Genomic DNA, 15,983 nt, shown 5'->3' on the forward strand with positions numbered 1-15,983 from the left:
ACATTCTTAAAATACTCATTGTACCTGATTGGGTAGTCAGCAGCACTGAGGTTAATGAAGAAATCCCACGGCCAGTCATTCATCTCCATTAAGTCCTTCATGGTCTGCAGGTAGGTGGACAGAAGACTTGCTCCTCCCCAGATAGTTGCCATTCTCCAAGAAGTGACTCTCACATTTGGGTACTGGTTGGCAAACTGGAGCACTTGCCGGTGCAAGTAATTGGATCGCTTTACAGGAGAAAAAAGTAATACATTCAAGTTACTTTGTCCAAAATTGTCCCTCCATGTATTCACTAACCACCAACTCTACTTCTTGACTCACTGAGTGTTGCCATTGCTTTGTGCTCACTTACTATAGTGCACAACCTTCTCTGCTAAATGCTAATTTGGAAATGTAGGGAGAGCCCTGTTTAATTCTTTTTATTACAACTACAGTAATCACTGATCAGTGTATCTACCTCTTATTTATCATTTGTCATCAGCAGATCCCAAAGGGCTTTTGTAAAGGAGGCAACCATTACTACCTCCCTTTTTTACAGTGTGAAGTGACTTGCCCGTGGCACCTCAGGTTGGCTCTCCATCCAGTGGGCCACCACCGTCCATCTGCATCAACTTATCAATTACTGTTAACTAAATGTACAACAGACAGACATGGATAGATACTTATAGACATATAAGGAGAAATGAAGGCTTTTACATAGAGAAGATAACATGAAAGAAAAAAAAAAGAAAGAGGCTCTAAACCTATAACAGATGGAGAGACAAAAAATGACATGAACTCTATGCAGCAGAGGTAAAGAGAAGATGCAGAAGATGACAAAGATGGGTAGACTGACAGATGGTGAGACAGGCAATTTATAACCAGTGATATATTACCTTGTCAACATGAATGTAATAAAAATGGTCTTTATGGTAAATAGCCTTAAACATGCGTTGGAGCTGCCGAGAAGCTCTGCCATGAACAACCAAGACAAATGCGATCCTGACTGGGTTGGCTGGCATGTATTCTACGGAGTCCTCATCCCACTGTACATTGTTGTTGGCTTTTCCTGTTCAAAAACAAAACATAGGACATCTCTGAGTGTATCCACAGGGGAGGGGTGCAGAGTAGCACACGTTTCACTTGGTCTCTTTCTTCAAAAGCAGTTTTTAAGGAGACGCAAGAACTCATGAGGGGTGCCGGCCTGCCATCAAGATGTACCCCTCTCCTCTGTCACCGTACAGGGTCATCACCCCACGGGCAGCAGCCATGACAGCCTTCCCCACACAGTCCTGCCTGCGTGCTTCAAGCTGCACGAACACGAAGAAGTACCCAAATCATAGAATCACATCATAGATTACCAAGTTGGAAGGGACCTCAAGGACCATCTGGTCCAACCTTTCTTGGCAAACGCACAGTCTAGACAAGATGGCCTAGCACCCTGACCAGCTGAATCTTAAAAGTCTCCAATGGTGGAGAATCCACCACTTCCCTGGGGAGATTATTCCAATGGCTGGTTGTTCCCAGTGGGAAAAATTTTCCTCTTGTGTCCAATCAGAATCTTGCCAGGAGTAACAGGAGGGAGCGGGGAGGGCTGGGCCAGGTACCTCAGGCAGCTCTGCTGCACTGGGGTGGGTGTGTTTTATAGGCTGGCATGATCTTGGGGGGGAAGATGCTTTCCCAGTGGAATTGAAGATTTGTTTATGAGTCAGACCAAGCGCTACTGGGTACACACATTTGCACCTTCAAAGGAATCACCTCAAAGTTTCTAAGCACTGTTCAAAGTATTCAAAAAATGCCAAGGCCAGCTTCCCCCCTATTCCCCCAGAAATGAAGGCCCCTGTTTATCAAAAGATGCTCATTCCTGTGATCAGCACAGCTCTGCTGAGAAGCTGGTGAAACTCTGCTACTTAACAGCTGCTGACAATTATCTCTACTGATAGCATTTATTTGTAACAGCAGATGTATCGTAGAACATTTAAATGGCAACCTGCATATCTTCACTTCTTCATGTAGGAAAGGGGCTCTTATAATCCTATTTAAAATTTATGTTCATTTTTATTTTAACAGAGGAATTTCTGGTCCCCATTTTCTAAAGCAAACACCACAGTGTAAGGTTAAGACAGGATGTACTGATTAAGAACTGGAGGGACATTTTTACTCAGGAATTTAAAGCGCTTTGGTTTTTTTTGTTTTGTTTAACAGCTCTTTGACTCAAAAACCTGAACACTATGTAAGAAAAATACAATTTTATCCAAAAAACTGATATTCATTCTTCAGTTAAACAACCTCTTGAGTTCTCCAACCTTCTAAGGACCTTTCTCAAACAAAAATGATTTAGGAAGAAACTGAAATTTTGAATTTAAGCAGGACAAGGACGGAAAGTGCCCCAAAGCTCAAAAAAACCCTCCTGCCCCAATCTTCCTCTTGCATATTTTAACTTTTTTTCTTTTTAAAATGAAAAGCAGTATCATTGTCTCAAAAGTTACTTCCTCTGTGTCCCACCCCATTGATGCCATTTAGCAGATTCCAGGTGTCTAGGGCAGATATTCATACTATTAGAGTTTAAAATTTCTTAACTGACTCTAATTCAAAGGGGACTCAGGAGAAGACCCTCAGCAAACTTGGGAGTATAACAGGTGGATCTTCTAACAGCTAACACGAAACCCTCAGGTTTGAAAGAAGCCCTGAGGAGCTCCTAGCTCAACCATCCTCTTTTCAACTTGTCATGGATCCTCTGTTTCTTCCTAAAAACACCGAGGAGGGTGTCTGGATAACTTGCATCCAGTTTCTGCACTAGTGCCTTTTGGGATGCCTCTGCTCCCCTCCCACCGCCTCAAGGCTCCTTTCACAAATGGTGGGGACACAATAGCCTTGTGCTAGGTTGCAGGACAAACTTGAGGCTGCACCTGGGCCCAGTTACCAGGCAGCATGCGTACAGCCATGAAGCCCACTGCACCTTCCAAAACATCTCCTACAGTTATTAAAAAAACATGCTCATGTCTGTTTAATTTGATACAAAGAACAAGAAAGAAGACATTTGCCAAGAGTGAAGAGAGAGTAAGCGAGAGGGACAGACACTTTTTCCCAGGTTTTGGAAATGGAAAACGTACGTCAATAAAAGTAAACAATACCAAAAGCTTTGGTTTTTAAAATACATTGATTACTAAACAGCAGTTAGACATAGAAAAAAACCACCTTTGTCTAAGCCTTGTTGTTGCATCCTCTCCTTATCAAAGGGAATAGCATGAACACAGAAAAAACAGACTGATTTAAAGTTTGCAGAGCGCTGTTTCGGGTTACCTAAACAATTAGATCCCCGAAATTATACTGAAATGCCCTTGGGTAACTGAAACACTCCTTTTAGACAATCACAAGAGAGAGATCCTGCTGCAATCTCTCCCATCCAGGGAGATCCACATCTCCCGTAACACTCCCTTCGAGTTCCCCCTCCTCAGCAGAGCTTCCCTAGCACGCTTGCTTTAAGTCAGAATCTGTCCTTTCCATCCTGGAGGTCCAGGAGTACTCAGTCTCTGCAATAAGGCTCTTTGCTGGACCATATAAGGGGCTAAAAGGCTCCTATGTGCCTATCCAGGAACATACTTAGATATTGAGCACTAAAGAGCCTAAAAAGTCCCAGGGGCTCACTGTCCCATGCAAAAGACCCTTCTCTCTCTACAGCCCCTTAAGAAACTTCTATCTGTAGTAGTCTTGCTCACAAATTAATGCAACTTTAACAGCCCTAGTTGTATGCAGACTACCCATCAGGAAATTTCTAACCCCACGAATCACTCAACTTTAAATGAGACACTAACAACTTAAATGGTATTTCTTTAAAAAAACCTTCACCACTAACTCAATAAGACTCAGATGAACAGCATTAAAAAATTAGAAAAAAACTCAAATTTAATTTCTTCTATCATTTTCAGTTTGTTTACTATGACCATTTGCCTATGCCTAGTTCTACTGTTTCTCCCACATCGCTGATGGGCTTCCCAATGCATGTGCCTAGGCCTTCTGCACAGCGACAGGGACATAAAGGGACTGTGAAAGAAAGAAAACGTGCTTGGAAGGAGAACTGACAGGGGAATGAAGGGCAATTGCGGTTGCTAAAACAACCCATTTTTCTTTTAAACTGCTTTGATTTCAAGCTGATGATATCCCATCAATGGACTCAAATATTTTTAGTGGTTTTCATTACATTTTTGCATGCCTCTCTTCTGAAATTAGTGGCTTTCTGCAATGATATGTAGAAGGTGAGGGGAATTTAAAATAGCCATATTGTGGGTCTTTTATTTTAAACTAACTTGCTTTCAATACGCACACTATCATTTATCTAGCAATTACCGAGAACAAAATCCTCCTGAATTTTATCTGAAATACCACCTCACTTCATCGTCTTTAATAAATTCCTGTAGTGACTTATTTTCCTCTCTGCTGTTTTCCTAGTCTAACCTCTTTTTCCACATGCTCCTTCCTTCCTTTGGTTTTAGGTTTAGGTTTTCACAGTCCCATTTTCCACCTGCATACTATTACGACTTCTATAATCTAATCCTATTCTTGGCTGCATGGAATTTCACAAAGGTAAGAATGTTGTATTTTTTACATCTGTCAGAAAATTAGCCCACGGCTGATTAGCACCCCCTATTTTGCAGACTACTCCAAACCAGCCTGGTTTGCAAACAAAAAGAAATCAGCAGGAAACCTTCAATTGAGTATCTGCTTACTGAAAAATACAGTAGGATTTCCAAGCTGTATAAACCATGTCAAGATCTGAAATGCTCTAACCACTGCATTTCTATAAAACTTGTGCATACCAGACTCTTGCACATCATGTTAATGCCTCCATATTAATGACCTGCCTCTCATGTAGATGTGCATCCCCTTCTGGTGTTGGAACAGAAGACACAGAATATGCATCAGATTATTTCACTTAACATCATACCATTCAGCAGTGAAAAATCTAAAAAGGATTTTCAGGTAGTACTCGCATTTGATAGCTACTTCAGTGCCATCACTACATTGCCATTTGCCACATGCACTGAAGCTCACTCAGGGTGCTCATTCGAGTGGCCTCCACCCTCGGTCACTTCAGGCCAACAAAGAGCAGTTGCCAAGATCACGTTTCTCTCTCTGGTCCCAAACAGCCCTTGCCAATTTTTTCACCTCTGTTCATCTTCCTCCTTCTCACCCACCAGGTACAGAGGAGTCATGGGCACCTTCCTTCTTCTGCAGGACTCCCTACGCTCATGAGGCCTTCACTAACACTTGCTACCTCTCCACATGTCATTGCCTGCCTTTCCAAGAAAAATGAGTCAAGCCAACAGAGGAGAATTCCCATTTTCTCCTCCAGCCGCAGTCGCTTGGGGCTATCTCGGTAGGACTGGAGCTGCACCCCATCTCACCTAGAAAGCTTCTCTGAGCGTGGGCATTGCCCGTCGAGTGACTTTCCTATGTGTTTAGGGTACTTCCTTCTAGGATAACTTGTTCACATCAGTGTTTTATAAAATGTAACAAAAAGCCCACATTGTTAAGACAAGGTAAAACAAAACCTGTGAAGAATATTATATTACAGTTACATCTTGGGAGCACAGCTCTAGCCTCAGAAATAGCTTTCCACATTGCATGAGTGGGGAGAGTCAATGAAGGGTCTCCTTTTTGTGGCCATCTAGCACAGATGAAACAGTAGCTCTGGCCTGGAAGCAGCAGGACTTGTCTTAAACTTCCTCAAAGTTTGCTGTTTCATTTCAAGACTTCTCACGCTGCCTTCTTCAGAGAAACTGCCACAAGGAACCTCAACAGAAGTGGCCATGCTCACCCAGCTCATAACAAACATTTTTTAGACCTTGTATCAAAGCGTATTTATTTTGCTATCCTACACTGAAAATAAAATGTGGCATTTTGCTCAGTGACCAAATGCCTTTCACAAACTTACTGAGAAAAGCTGAAGTGGCCCTTCTGACTTCCTTCTTGAAGCGCGACAGGACTGACATCAACATGTGTTAGCAGGAAAACTGCACCTATTTTTGCAGGTAAGAGTTGAATCTCAGCTCTAGTGCAATTTCAACTTGCACTTTCTAGAGCCCAGAGAAATCAATACTCATAATTAAGAGTTTAATCTTCAACTATTGCAGTATTACTAAATGCCAGAATAATAAACATAGTGCAATCATTTTCATGTTTGTTGTGGTGCCACATTACACTCAATAATCCACCAACGTAACTTGGAGCCAACCTGCTAATCTTTTACTTTTATTGCAAATTAATGAGATCATCAGACTTCTCTAGCAGCACAAAACAATCTTTTAATGAATTTTGTAAGCCATATTACTTTTGTAAAACCATCCATCAACTTCTATTCTCAGCTTGGTATTGTCCTGGCTGTTCAACAGGATACCTCTGCACAGAGATACCCAGATGCTGCTGACTTCGTCTGAACACAGCTCTGTGTGTGTACTGTGCCTTGATAGCTTGAATCAATGGATAGAGGACATCAGAAGAGTTATTGCTCTGTAGTTCAGCACACTATTTACTGCTATTACATCCATAAATGCAATCAGAAGCCCTGTCATTATAGCAGGAGTACTAGCCATAATCACGCCGAGGAGGCAGAGCTCTGCAGTCCCTACTTAAAATCACAGGAGCAGCCCCATTCCCTTCAGCAGGACCATTTCTGCAAGAGCCAGCTGAGAGGTAGTTGCCAAACTGAGATTTACACTATAAACTCTTTCTTTTCAATTGCTCACAACTCATAACAACCCATCAGGTTGAAAATTTCCAGGCTTGGCTTTCATCTGAAAATGTTTTCCGTTTTGGTTAGAGCAAAACCAGTTTTGTCTTGTTCAAATGGTGACAAGACTAAAAAAAAAAAATAAAAAAATGATTCCTTCATTTAGAAACCCTAATTTTTGTAACATACCTAGTAATGGAAGTAGCTGGAGTTATATCAAAACAAGAAAAAACTTCGCTGAGCAATTTACTAGTCAGCCATCAGGACCTGATGAGAAGTCTTTGAGGGCTTGATAATACCAACATTTACCTGGACTTATCCAGAACTCTTGCTGGAGTTAAGGCCCAATGATGCCTTACAGCAAGCGCCTCATTGCCATCAGGCTTGAGAGGGGATGTTCTGTCTTCCTGCAGTACCCTCCAGCTAACACACCCTGCACAAGCAAGGTAACTCCTGAAGCACAGCATGTGTTAATCATACTTAGATGAAAAAGCAATTTTTCCTATACCAGAACCTAGAAAACTATCTTTAGCAACATTAATCCCAACTTTGGGATGCCAATTTTCACCTCCAGTCTAGAAATTATTCATTTGTTTCCATGGTGGCCCTTGCGAACACCTTTAGTGAAAGGAAAGATTTTAGGTAAGCATTGATTTATGTATTTTTTTTTTAAATTAGTATTATTACTTATGTGTAAAATGCCCACTGGTCCATTCACAGTGTAGAAGACCTGTTTGGCAAATGAGAGTATGCACCAAGACGTGAGCTGAGCAGCATGTGTAATTTTGGTGAATATGTATAGTGACAACCAACCGGCTGCCCAGCGCTCTGCGTATCCCCGACACGTCCTGCTCGCTGCCAGGCCATCGCCTGCTGTCCTGTGCCTCTAAGAAGCCTCATGAGCATCTCAAGGAGTTGGCAGCTTTGCGTGCCAGCTGAACTGAGCACATCCACCGTCCAGGTCAAAGAGAGGCTGGGTTTCACTTCTAGCAAAGCAAACCAAATTCCTGATGAAGATAATTAACATGAATGGTCATATGCGTGGCTTCTTTTAGTGGGTTTTAACTTGCTCAGCAAAGTAGGAGAGGTGAAATCAGCTGAGATGATCTTGTTTGCAACTGTCCCCAGGGCACAAGGATTTGAGAGGGATGCTTACGGTTTACAGAATGGGATGTTCCTGGTTATGTTCTGTAGGTCTCCTTAAAGTTGCTGTTACCCATACTTTTTTATCTGTGAGTTAGCGTTGAGCACTTTGGATAAAATTTCAGAAATCATGCTGCTATTGAAAAGAGGACATTCATTTTTTTTGCAGTAATGTTTTATCTCAACAACCCCACTCTAGTATTTTTCATTCTCAGACTTTACCATGAATTACAAGAGCAATTTATGATCCTCTATAAGTTCATATGATCAAGTAACCCATAAGCAAAAATCAATGCAAGGTAGGCAGGAAGCAGCGAGACATAATTTACAAGCACTCAATGACTAGTCCATTTAACATTAAAGAGACAGATTTCAGTACTCTTCTCTCCATGCTGAGTAGAAGCCCTGGCTTGTAACAAAGGGCCTGCTGATGTGGGCATTTTGAGTCTGCTTTAATCATTTCAGAGAGTGACAGTATAAACTTAGGTCAGTCAGAGGAGAAGAGCCACTGCCTTACAGCTGGACAATTCCCTTCAGGAGATCGCTGGAAATTTCTCTACAGTGAGTCTGTGAGCTGATAAGCAGCTCTGCAGCCCTGCAGAATTTCATATGAAAAAAAGAAACTCCCTGTCATTACAGATTTGGGTTGAGTTCTGCTGCACACCTGTGCTGGAGAGATTTCTAACTTGCCTATGAACAGAAAAATCAAGTGCATGAAAGAAGAAAGGTAGGCAGAGATTGGAACATGGAGAATGGTTTCATATTCACAGATGAATCATAAGATGAATTGTTTCTATCTTTTCCCAAGGAAAAGAAAAGAAAAAAAAAGACAATTTTCTGTTTTGGAATTTGAAAGAAAACATTTCTATCCCAGCTTTGTCATCCTTCAGTTACAGCTATTCAACATTTGTGCCGCATGCTCCGCTTCCCAGAGTCATTCAAGAACCCATTGGGGCAGGTATCATCCATTAAGCAAATCCAGAAAGACACCCTGTACCAGAAAACTTTGTGGATGTTTTTTCACATAATATGAAGGATTCATTGTAAATGAAGAAATATAAGAACCTTGAGAACAAAGACATAAATCTTTTGTATCACAAAATCCTTCGAAGTAGTTGGGATAACACAGGACTGTTCAAGATCAATCTCAGTACAGAACTTGAGGTTATGTGTGTGTGTGCACACGCGTGTGCTGCGACAGCACATTTCTATCCGCTACATTTCAAGCCAAATGCTCCCTGCTTTTGTTTGAAGCAGCCTGCCGTATTTCAAACAAAAACTTTGTTCTGTCTTGCAGTCAGTCTTAAGTAGTTACTGAAGCCATTTTTATGATTTGCAAATGACCGATTAATTATCAGATACCGCTATACTGTGCTTGCACAACACACTAAACTTAATTTACTATGATACTTATCTAGGCAGGCCAGTAACCTCAGTAACAAACTTGCTTTTCTGACTATTCTAATTATGAAAACGGTAGCATTCCTGGGAGACAAATCTCAATTATTTGTAGTTTTGCTAGAGTGAGTTAGCCAAGCATTTTCTCCCTTTTCCCGATGACTCTCATGAATAAATAAATAACACTCAAAAGCAACAGTAAATTAATTAATGTTGAATTAGAATTAATTTCCTAGTAATAATATTTATCATATTAATTAACAGCCAATTAGTGCACCATGATCTATGTTGTTAGGGTGAATACAAGACGTGTTCTAAGTGAGCATTACGTTATTTTTACTATATTCAGTGATATTACTGGACTTTAGAGAGATAACATAAAGGAGATCCAAAAACAGACACAAATATTACTTGCAAAGATTATTCACTCCTCTTGCACCTTACACCTCAGTTTGACCTAACATTTGGGAGGTAACACTCTTGGAAACCACAAAAAAAGAGGAAGACCACTATTTACAGGTACCTGTACCGTTTCAGCCCTACAAAAATGCTCTAATAAAAGACAGCTTTTCCCAGTTTCACTCTCGGGACTAACCAGCAGCCCATTTGGAGTGGGAACCCCAGCTCAGAGTCAAAACTTGTGCAGACCAACCAGCTAATCACAGAAACCAGGAGTAATGGCTGAACGCACCAGTTCTGTGACAAGACATTCAAGACAAAAGAAAAAAAGCAGTCCTGCCTTTTACGGTTTACACATAAGGTGTGAAGGTTTTCTTATTGTGTGGAGCCACCCTCCTCTCCCAGCAAGCTCACCGCAGGGCGAGACACTTCATTCAGGTCTTGTGGCCCAAGAGCTGACTCTCACCCAGCAGAGCAACTACTGTCAGGGAAACCTTGTGCTAATTAGGAGGGGAGAGGTTACAGAAAGAAAAAAATAAAGTAGTGAAAGGGTTGAGATGAGGCATGCGTTTAGATATTTTACCCACCACTGATTGTTGCTAAGGATGCTCCTTTCAACAGTCCAAAACTGATGAGAACAGGAATTCGTCAAACGAGATAAGTCATCCCACCACTCCCAAGAAAGCTGGTGACACAAACCCAGAATGAAGCACTTCTAAAACTTCATCCACTATTTGGCTACACCAACAGTACCCTGGCTTCTACAAAACCAGCACCACAGCACTGGGAGATACCCAGTTCCTCTGCCCAGCTTCTTGAGCTGGTGTGTGCTACAGGCCACTGGCCACCAGCACATACTCCCTGGAGAGCCCCCACCAGGGCTGCTGGCAACTGAGCTGCCTGCAGTCCCCTGCCCTGCTGATCAGTGACAGCAGCAAGATTCACACTGCCCAAGTGCAGCAATATAATTTAGGTGCCTAATCTAACACATCAGACTCCTCAAACAGTCTGTGGAGACAGAAGGACTCTCCAGAGGCTGTTGAAGCGATAGCAATAGAGGCAGAATTGGCCAGAGTGGCAACAAGGCTCCTTTCCGCTTATAGACTCAGGTTTCTCCACGGCAACAGCGGTGGACCACATGTATATCAGTCTCCTCCTGTTACAGTACAGCTGTTGCCTGGGGACATGGGTGATGGCAGCCCAGAGGAAGCCCAGAGGAGCTCTCAGGTCCTGCAGTTTGCCCTAAGGGCACCTAAATTAGACAATCGGCCACTGATTTAGGTGGCCTGAATTACACATCAGAGGATGCCAGCCCTCCCACTGCAGACGGAATACACCCCAACTTGGACACCAATGACAGGCTCACCACTATTCATGCTAAAACCAATAGAGTTTTGGAGGCTTCAGAGTCAGCTCTTCTCTACCCTGAAGCACTTCACTCCCTTCCCTGCTGGAGAAGCCTTTAGATTTCTTGTGCAGGACAAGAAAAAAAAACACAGAAAATATCCTTATTTCAGTTCAGACTTTCTCTTCTGCCTCAAATCATCAGCAAGTTTAATCCTCCAAGGAACAGAAACTTGAAAGCCAACCAGTTACTACAGACCAACCAAGGCATACATTAAAAAAGAAAGAAAGAATATCAACATAAAAAATCCGGAGCACAACAGCTATAGAGCCCAATCAAAGCTCATGCCTATAATTGGCATTTGAAACAGCCTTTGTTGATTCCAGCACCTGTTTGTGTGTTTTGCAGTATGTTTGGAGACTGGCACATCCATAACCTTTACTCCAGCTCTTCCTGTCATGCGCACAGCACAAAGAAACAATGAGTGAAAACATAAGCAATTGCATAGTTAAAATAAGTCTCTACTTTGCATAACCTCCCAGGAGATATTTGTGTACTGCTGAGACTAGTAAGAAATGAATAGGTAGATATAAAAGCATGTTTGTTATCTGCCTGATCAATGTCTTCCCATTCTGTTTTACTGTGCTGCCGTCTTTCAAGTCCTATGCAAAGTATCTTTTCCCCAGATATTCTTAAGAAATGAACAGTTAATCATTATAATCAGTTGGTGTAAGGCCAGGACCAAGTTGAAGTTAATTTATACCATATGAGGATCTGGTCTGCTAACTCGAAATCAATCCTTCCTCTGAGATTCCCGTTACATCTGTCTCTTATTTTTTGAATGCAGAATTGGAAGGACAGAGTCTGCCTTTATTCTGCGCCCAAGGTAATTATTAACATAATGTTGGAAACAGATCAAAAAAGTCAAGACTTTCACAGGTATCTTATATAGCTAGTTTGAAAAGGCCTAGTTAGGTACCAAGAATAAAGACTGATACTAGCAAAAGCAAAAATAAACCCGCAAACCTTTGCCTTGTGTCCATGTGTTGTAAAATGTAAAAGTTTAGCCTAGTTGCACTGCAAGTGAAATTAACAGGGACTTCACAATAGAGTGGAAAGAGAGAGAAGAGATAAACAGCACATGTCTGAGCAGATTCACTCCAAATCTGTCAGGCTCTTCTTTCTTCCTCTGCACCCCTTTGAGTTGAGCTTTATGGATGCCAAAAGCTGCAGGGCTGGGACACAGCTGAGCACTTTCAAGAATCTCACACTGTTCCAATAAAAGATGCGTGAGACATCAGATTCATGTATGTGTATGTACCATAAATAAATATATGCCTTGTATGTGTATACACACGCTATATACACTGGTAGGTTAGCTAAAAAATGACTGGAGTTGAAATATTTAAACTAAAACGCCACACCTAAAAAACTAGCTTCACACAGAAACAAATGCAGTTTCTGCATTCAGAGTATACGTTTTTCACCATGTGTGCTGACACATAACTATTTGTCAAATATCCCTTATGTCAAAGGATATTGGTAAGCAATGGTTTTCCCAAATGGCCTGAAGCAAATCTCCCAAACAAGAGAGCTGCAGAAGCGCAGCCATTCCATTTCTGCATGCTTTCCCCTGTAACACCTGTGATTTCTTGTTATCTCTGGTCAGCAAAACCAGCAAGATATTGGGGCATTAGCTCCAGAGTTTGCACATTCACTTCCAGCTCTGCAGATCACAAGGCTCAGCTCAGCTGGTACTCCCAGCAAGACCAGGACATTTCCAGCCTCCCTGCTTAAAGCTCCCCAGCTCATCACCTGCTGCTTAAATGCTCCTCAGGTGACAACATCCTTTTGATGAGCTGAAGTGGGAACCATTAGACAGGAATTAGAGCACTAAATACTTCACAAATATCAGTGCCTTCCCTTAATATTGGCATTCATCTGTAGGATTGTTTTCTTTTCTCTGTATTATGTGCATTGAGCTAGTTCTGTGTAATTCAAATTTCTAAAGAAATACATAATCTTACCTTATCTACCTCACCTCCCTATATGAAGTACTTCTCATTGGTCCATCTGAATAGTAACACACGAATTATTTTATTATTGATCAGTTTTGTACTTCAAGAAAGCTTGCTACCATGTCTACTACCAAAGGATGAGCCTGAATAATTTTACCCAACACAGAAAAAAAAAAAGGACCAATCTTCTCTTAGTGTATCACTTGTCAGTCAGAGGAATGCAACATAATTATATTGTGACATTTCCAACAGCACATATATATTCTAATGTAAGCAATAAATACTGGTTCTTTTGGCAGTATTCAAAAGATTACTCATATGGCATGCTAAGTTACAATAACATTAATAATTAATAACACTGCACTATTTTAACTAGATTTCAACATATACGGAGAGGTCAAAACACAGGAAAAATAGATGGATGTTAATTCTTGCATAGGCCACCCTTATACTGCAAAACGTTCAGGAGGTGAATATGTGCATTTCTGGAAAAACCAAGTACCAGTGACAGTAAGTACTCTGGATCTAATTGAAATGGAGAATTTTGGTCTGTGCACCGAGTATCACAACATATGTCTCTCTTCCTGGAGACAGGAGAGGTAGGGCTGGGCTCTTCTTCTTGGCTGGAATGCTTTCCAGAAGCCGCTTCTGATCAAGAGGGATTAGCAAAGATGGTTTAAGAAGAAAATCATCGAGCATTAATCCTCTAAACATTTCATAGCCAACATATCTTTAATACAATCCCTCTAATCCAATTAGGGTGCCTTGAAAATCATATCTTGAATTCCATGCTTCATTGTGATCGGTTCTGTGTGAGTGAAACATCCATTTACAAGCCAGCTGCTAAATGCCTTCTCCACTTCCCAGCCCGCTCTCCGCTGCCACCCAAACCCTGCCCTGGACCAGGCTGACTCCAGTCCCGCACCCTGCATCAGCACCAAACTGTGCCCCACGCATCAGTCAGGGTCAGCATGCCCTGCAAGTTCAAAAGCAAGCTCACCACACGGAAGAGAGATTTTAGATATTAAAATCTCTTTCATTCATAAACATATACAACTAAATATGCATGAGAAGCTGAAAACATAATTTTAACTCCCCATTTCCCACCTGAATATCAGTTACTTAGAAACATCATTAATAAGAGTAAGAGGACTACAGCCTTAGCAGGTGGGTGTGGATGCCAGCCTTTTAACATTCATCCAGTTTAACCAATAGGGAAAACAATTCCTAATGCGATGTTTCTGCAAGCAAGGAACAAATTACTATTCGTTAACCGAGCTTGATTTTTTAAAATGTTCTCATGAAAATTATTTGGATTGGTTTTCACAAGAATGTATATTCACACTTACATTTATGGGCAAAGAATAGAAAGAAACAGTGTAATCTTGTTGCTAAAATAAAGGACTTTCATGCTATTACTCCATCACAGTATAAAAAGATCCCATTAACATACCACTAGAGGAAAACAAAGGAAAATCAAATTGCTGGCAATGGAAAATGTTCAACAAAAGCAAAATAAAGCGATTTTTCTGTATTTCACTAGACATTTCAGTTTTCTTGTTAAAAAAACCCAATGTGCAGAAAATGTCATTTTATTGACTAAAGAAGTTACTGGCTGCTGTTAAAAGCATCTGGGGAGAATCTGTATATGAAATACATTCTTGCAATAAGACCATAATTTATAAACCAGAGTTATAAATTTCTCTCAGATTTTAACAAGGCCATGATGCCCTTGGATGTCAAGGAGATGCTTCAACAATAACTTGTAGAAGAGTCCACTCTATACCACAAAAGATGAATATCTGTGCAATGTTTAAAATAAAAAATTTAATGCTGCCCTTTTACAGACAAAAACATTAGTGCGTATTATTTCTAAAGTTATTTTAGCTCTGGTCCTCAGAGCCTGTCTTCCCATTCTGCAAGTCTCCATGCTAGCAGTCAGAGGCAGTAGATCTGGCACCAGGCACTTGCCATTTGCTGCGGTTGGGACTGATCCTGCCCTTCCAACGCTGCCGCCCGGGTGCCGGCAAGGTTTTAGCAGGACCTTGGCTACAGGGAGGCTTGAATTGTGCGCCACTTATCCCACACCACTGAATTTGGGGAGTTTGGCAGAAGTGAGCATGATGCATTAGCGTGGATCTCTAGGAATAACTTAACGGTGCAGCATACTATGAGGCAGGGCACATGTCCAAGTAGTTATGCATTTTAATTAGGTAAAGCGAGGGCTAAAAAATGCTTTGAAGCTCTAGATGTAATTCAGTAGCATTGGCTTCCAATATAATTGTTTTTTTTCCCCCACCACCTGCTCACTCATACACAAGCTATTTGACCACCCCTATCACAAGGGGAGGCTTAAAAAAAAAAAAAAGAAAAAAAAAGCTTGCATTCAAATGTAATTCAATTCCTCCTCCTCCTCTAAGAAGATGGAGCCCCAAATTAAACAAATTCATTCACAACTTGGCTTTTATGGTACAGTAGGACATAAAAATCATCAACTGGCAGCAAAACTGCTAAGCAAAACTAATTTAGGAGATGAAAAAGTGTGAAACAAAAAACATCTCACAGATTGTAAAATGACATGTTTATTTAAAAAAAGAGACCAGGGAAAATAAGAAATATTGGCAGAGCGTAGCAGTAACAACTGAAAGACTCCCTGGCTGTCAGCTGGTTAAAGCTTGCCATTAACTGCAGACTCCTGGACTGAAGAGCAAGTGCTCCACAGCGCTCCGACGCTGAGCACCTGAGTGACAGCAACTAAATCAGCACGTAGGGTAGGTTAAGCCAGTCCTCCTCATATTAATACTTTGAGGAACCTCAGGAAGAGGAGGATGAGGAGGTGGAGGGAAGAGAGACAGCGAAAAAGCCCCAACAGGTTTGTTGCAAAAATAGTTACATACTTCACTCTCTGCAAGGGCAGGATCAGTAAGCATTGTAATGCTAGCACCTCAAGTACAGAAAGGTACTGAATTGC

The 15,983-nt window shown here is 41.3% G+C and overlaps 1 protein-coding gene across 5 annotated transcripts in view; it reads right to left on the reverse strand.

Moving 5' to 3' along the window:
• Window positions 1–15,983, reverse strand: part of XYLT1 (xylosyltransferase 1) — a 204,887-nt gene that overhangs the window by 70,410 nt on the left and 118,494 nt on the right. For all 5 annotated transcript variants that reach the window (XM_054210998.1, XM_054210997.1, XM_054210999.1 and 2 more), the window contains 2 exons: window positions 876–1,048; window positions 25–227 (listed from right to left, as the gene is read on the reverse strand). In XM_054210998.1, the coding sequence (XP_054066973.1) occupies window positions 25–227; window positions 876–1,048 (376 nt within the window). The remainder of the gene's footprint in view (window positions 1–24; window positions 228–875; window positions 1,049–15,983) is intronic.

Source organism: Rissa tridactyla, chromosome 8 (genome assembly GCF_028500815.1).
Source record: "Rissa tridactyla isolate bRisTri1 chromosome 8, bRisTri1.patW.cur.20221130, whole genome shotgun sequence".
Lineage (NCBI taxonomy): Eukaryota > Metazoa > Chordata > Aves > Charadriiformes > Laridae > Rissa > Rissa tridactyla.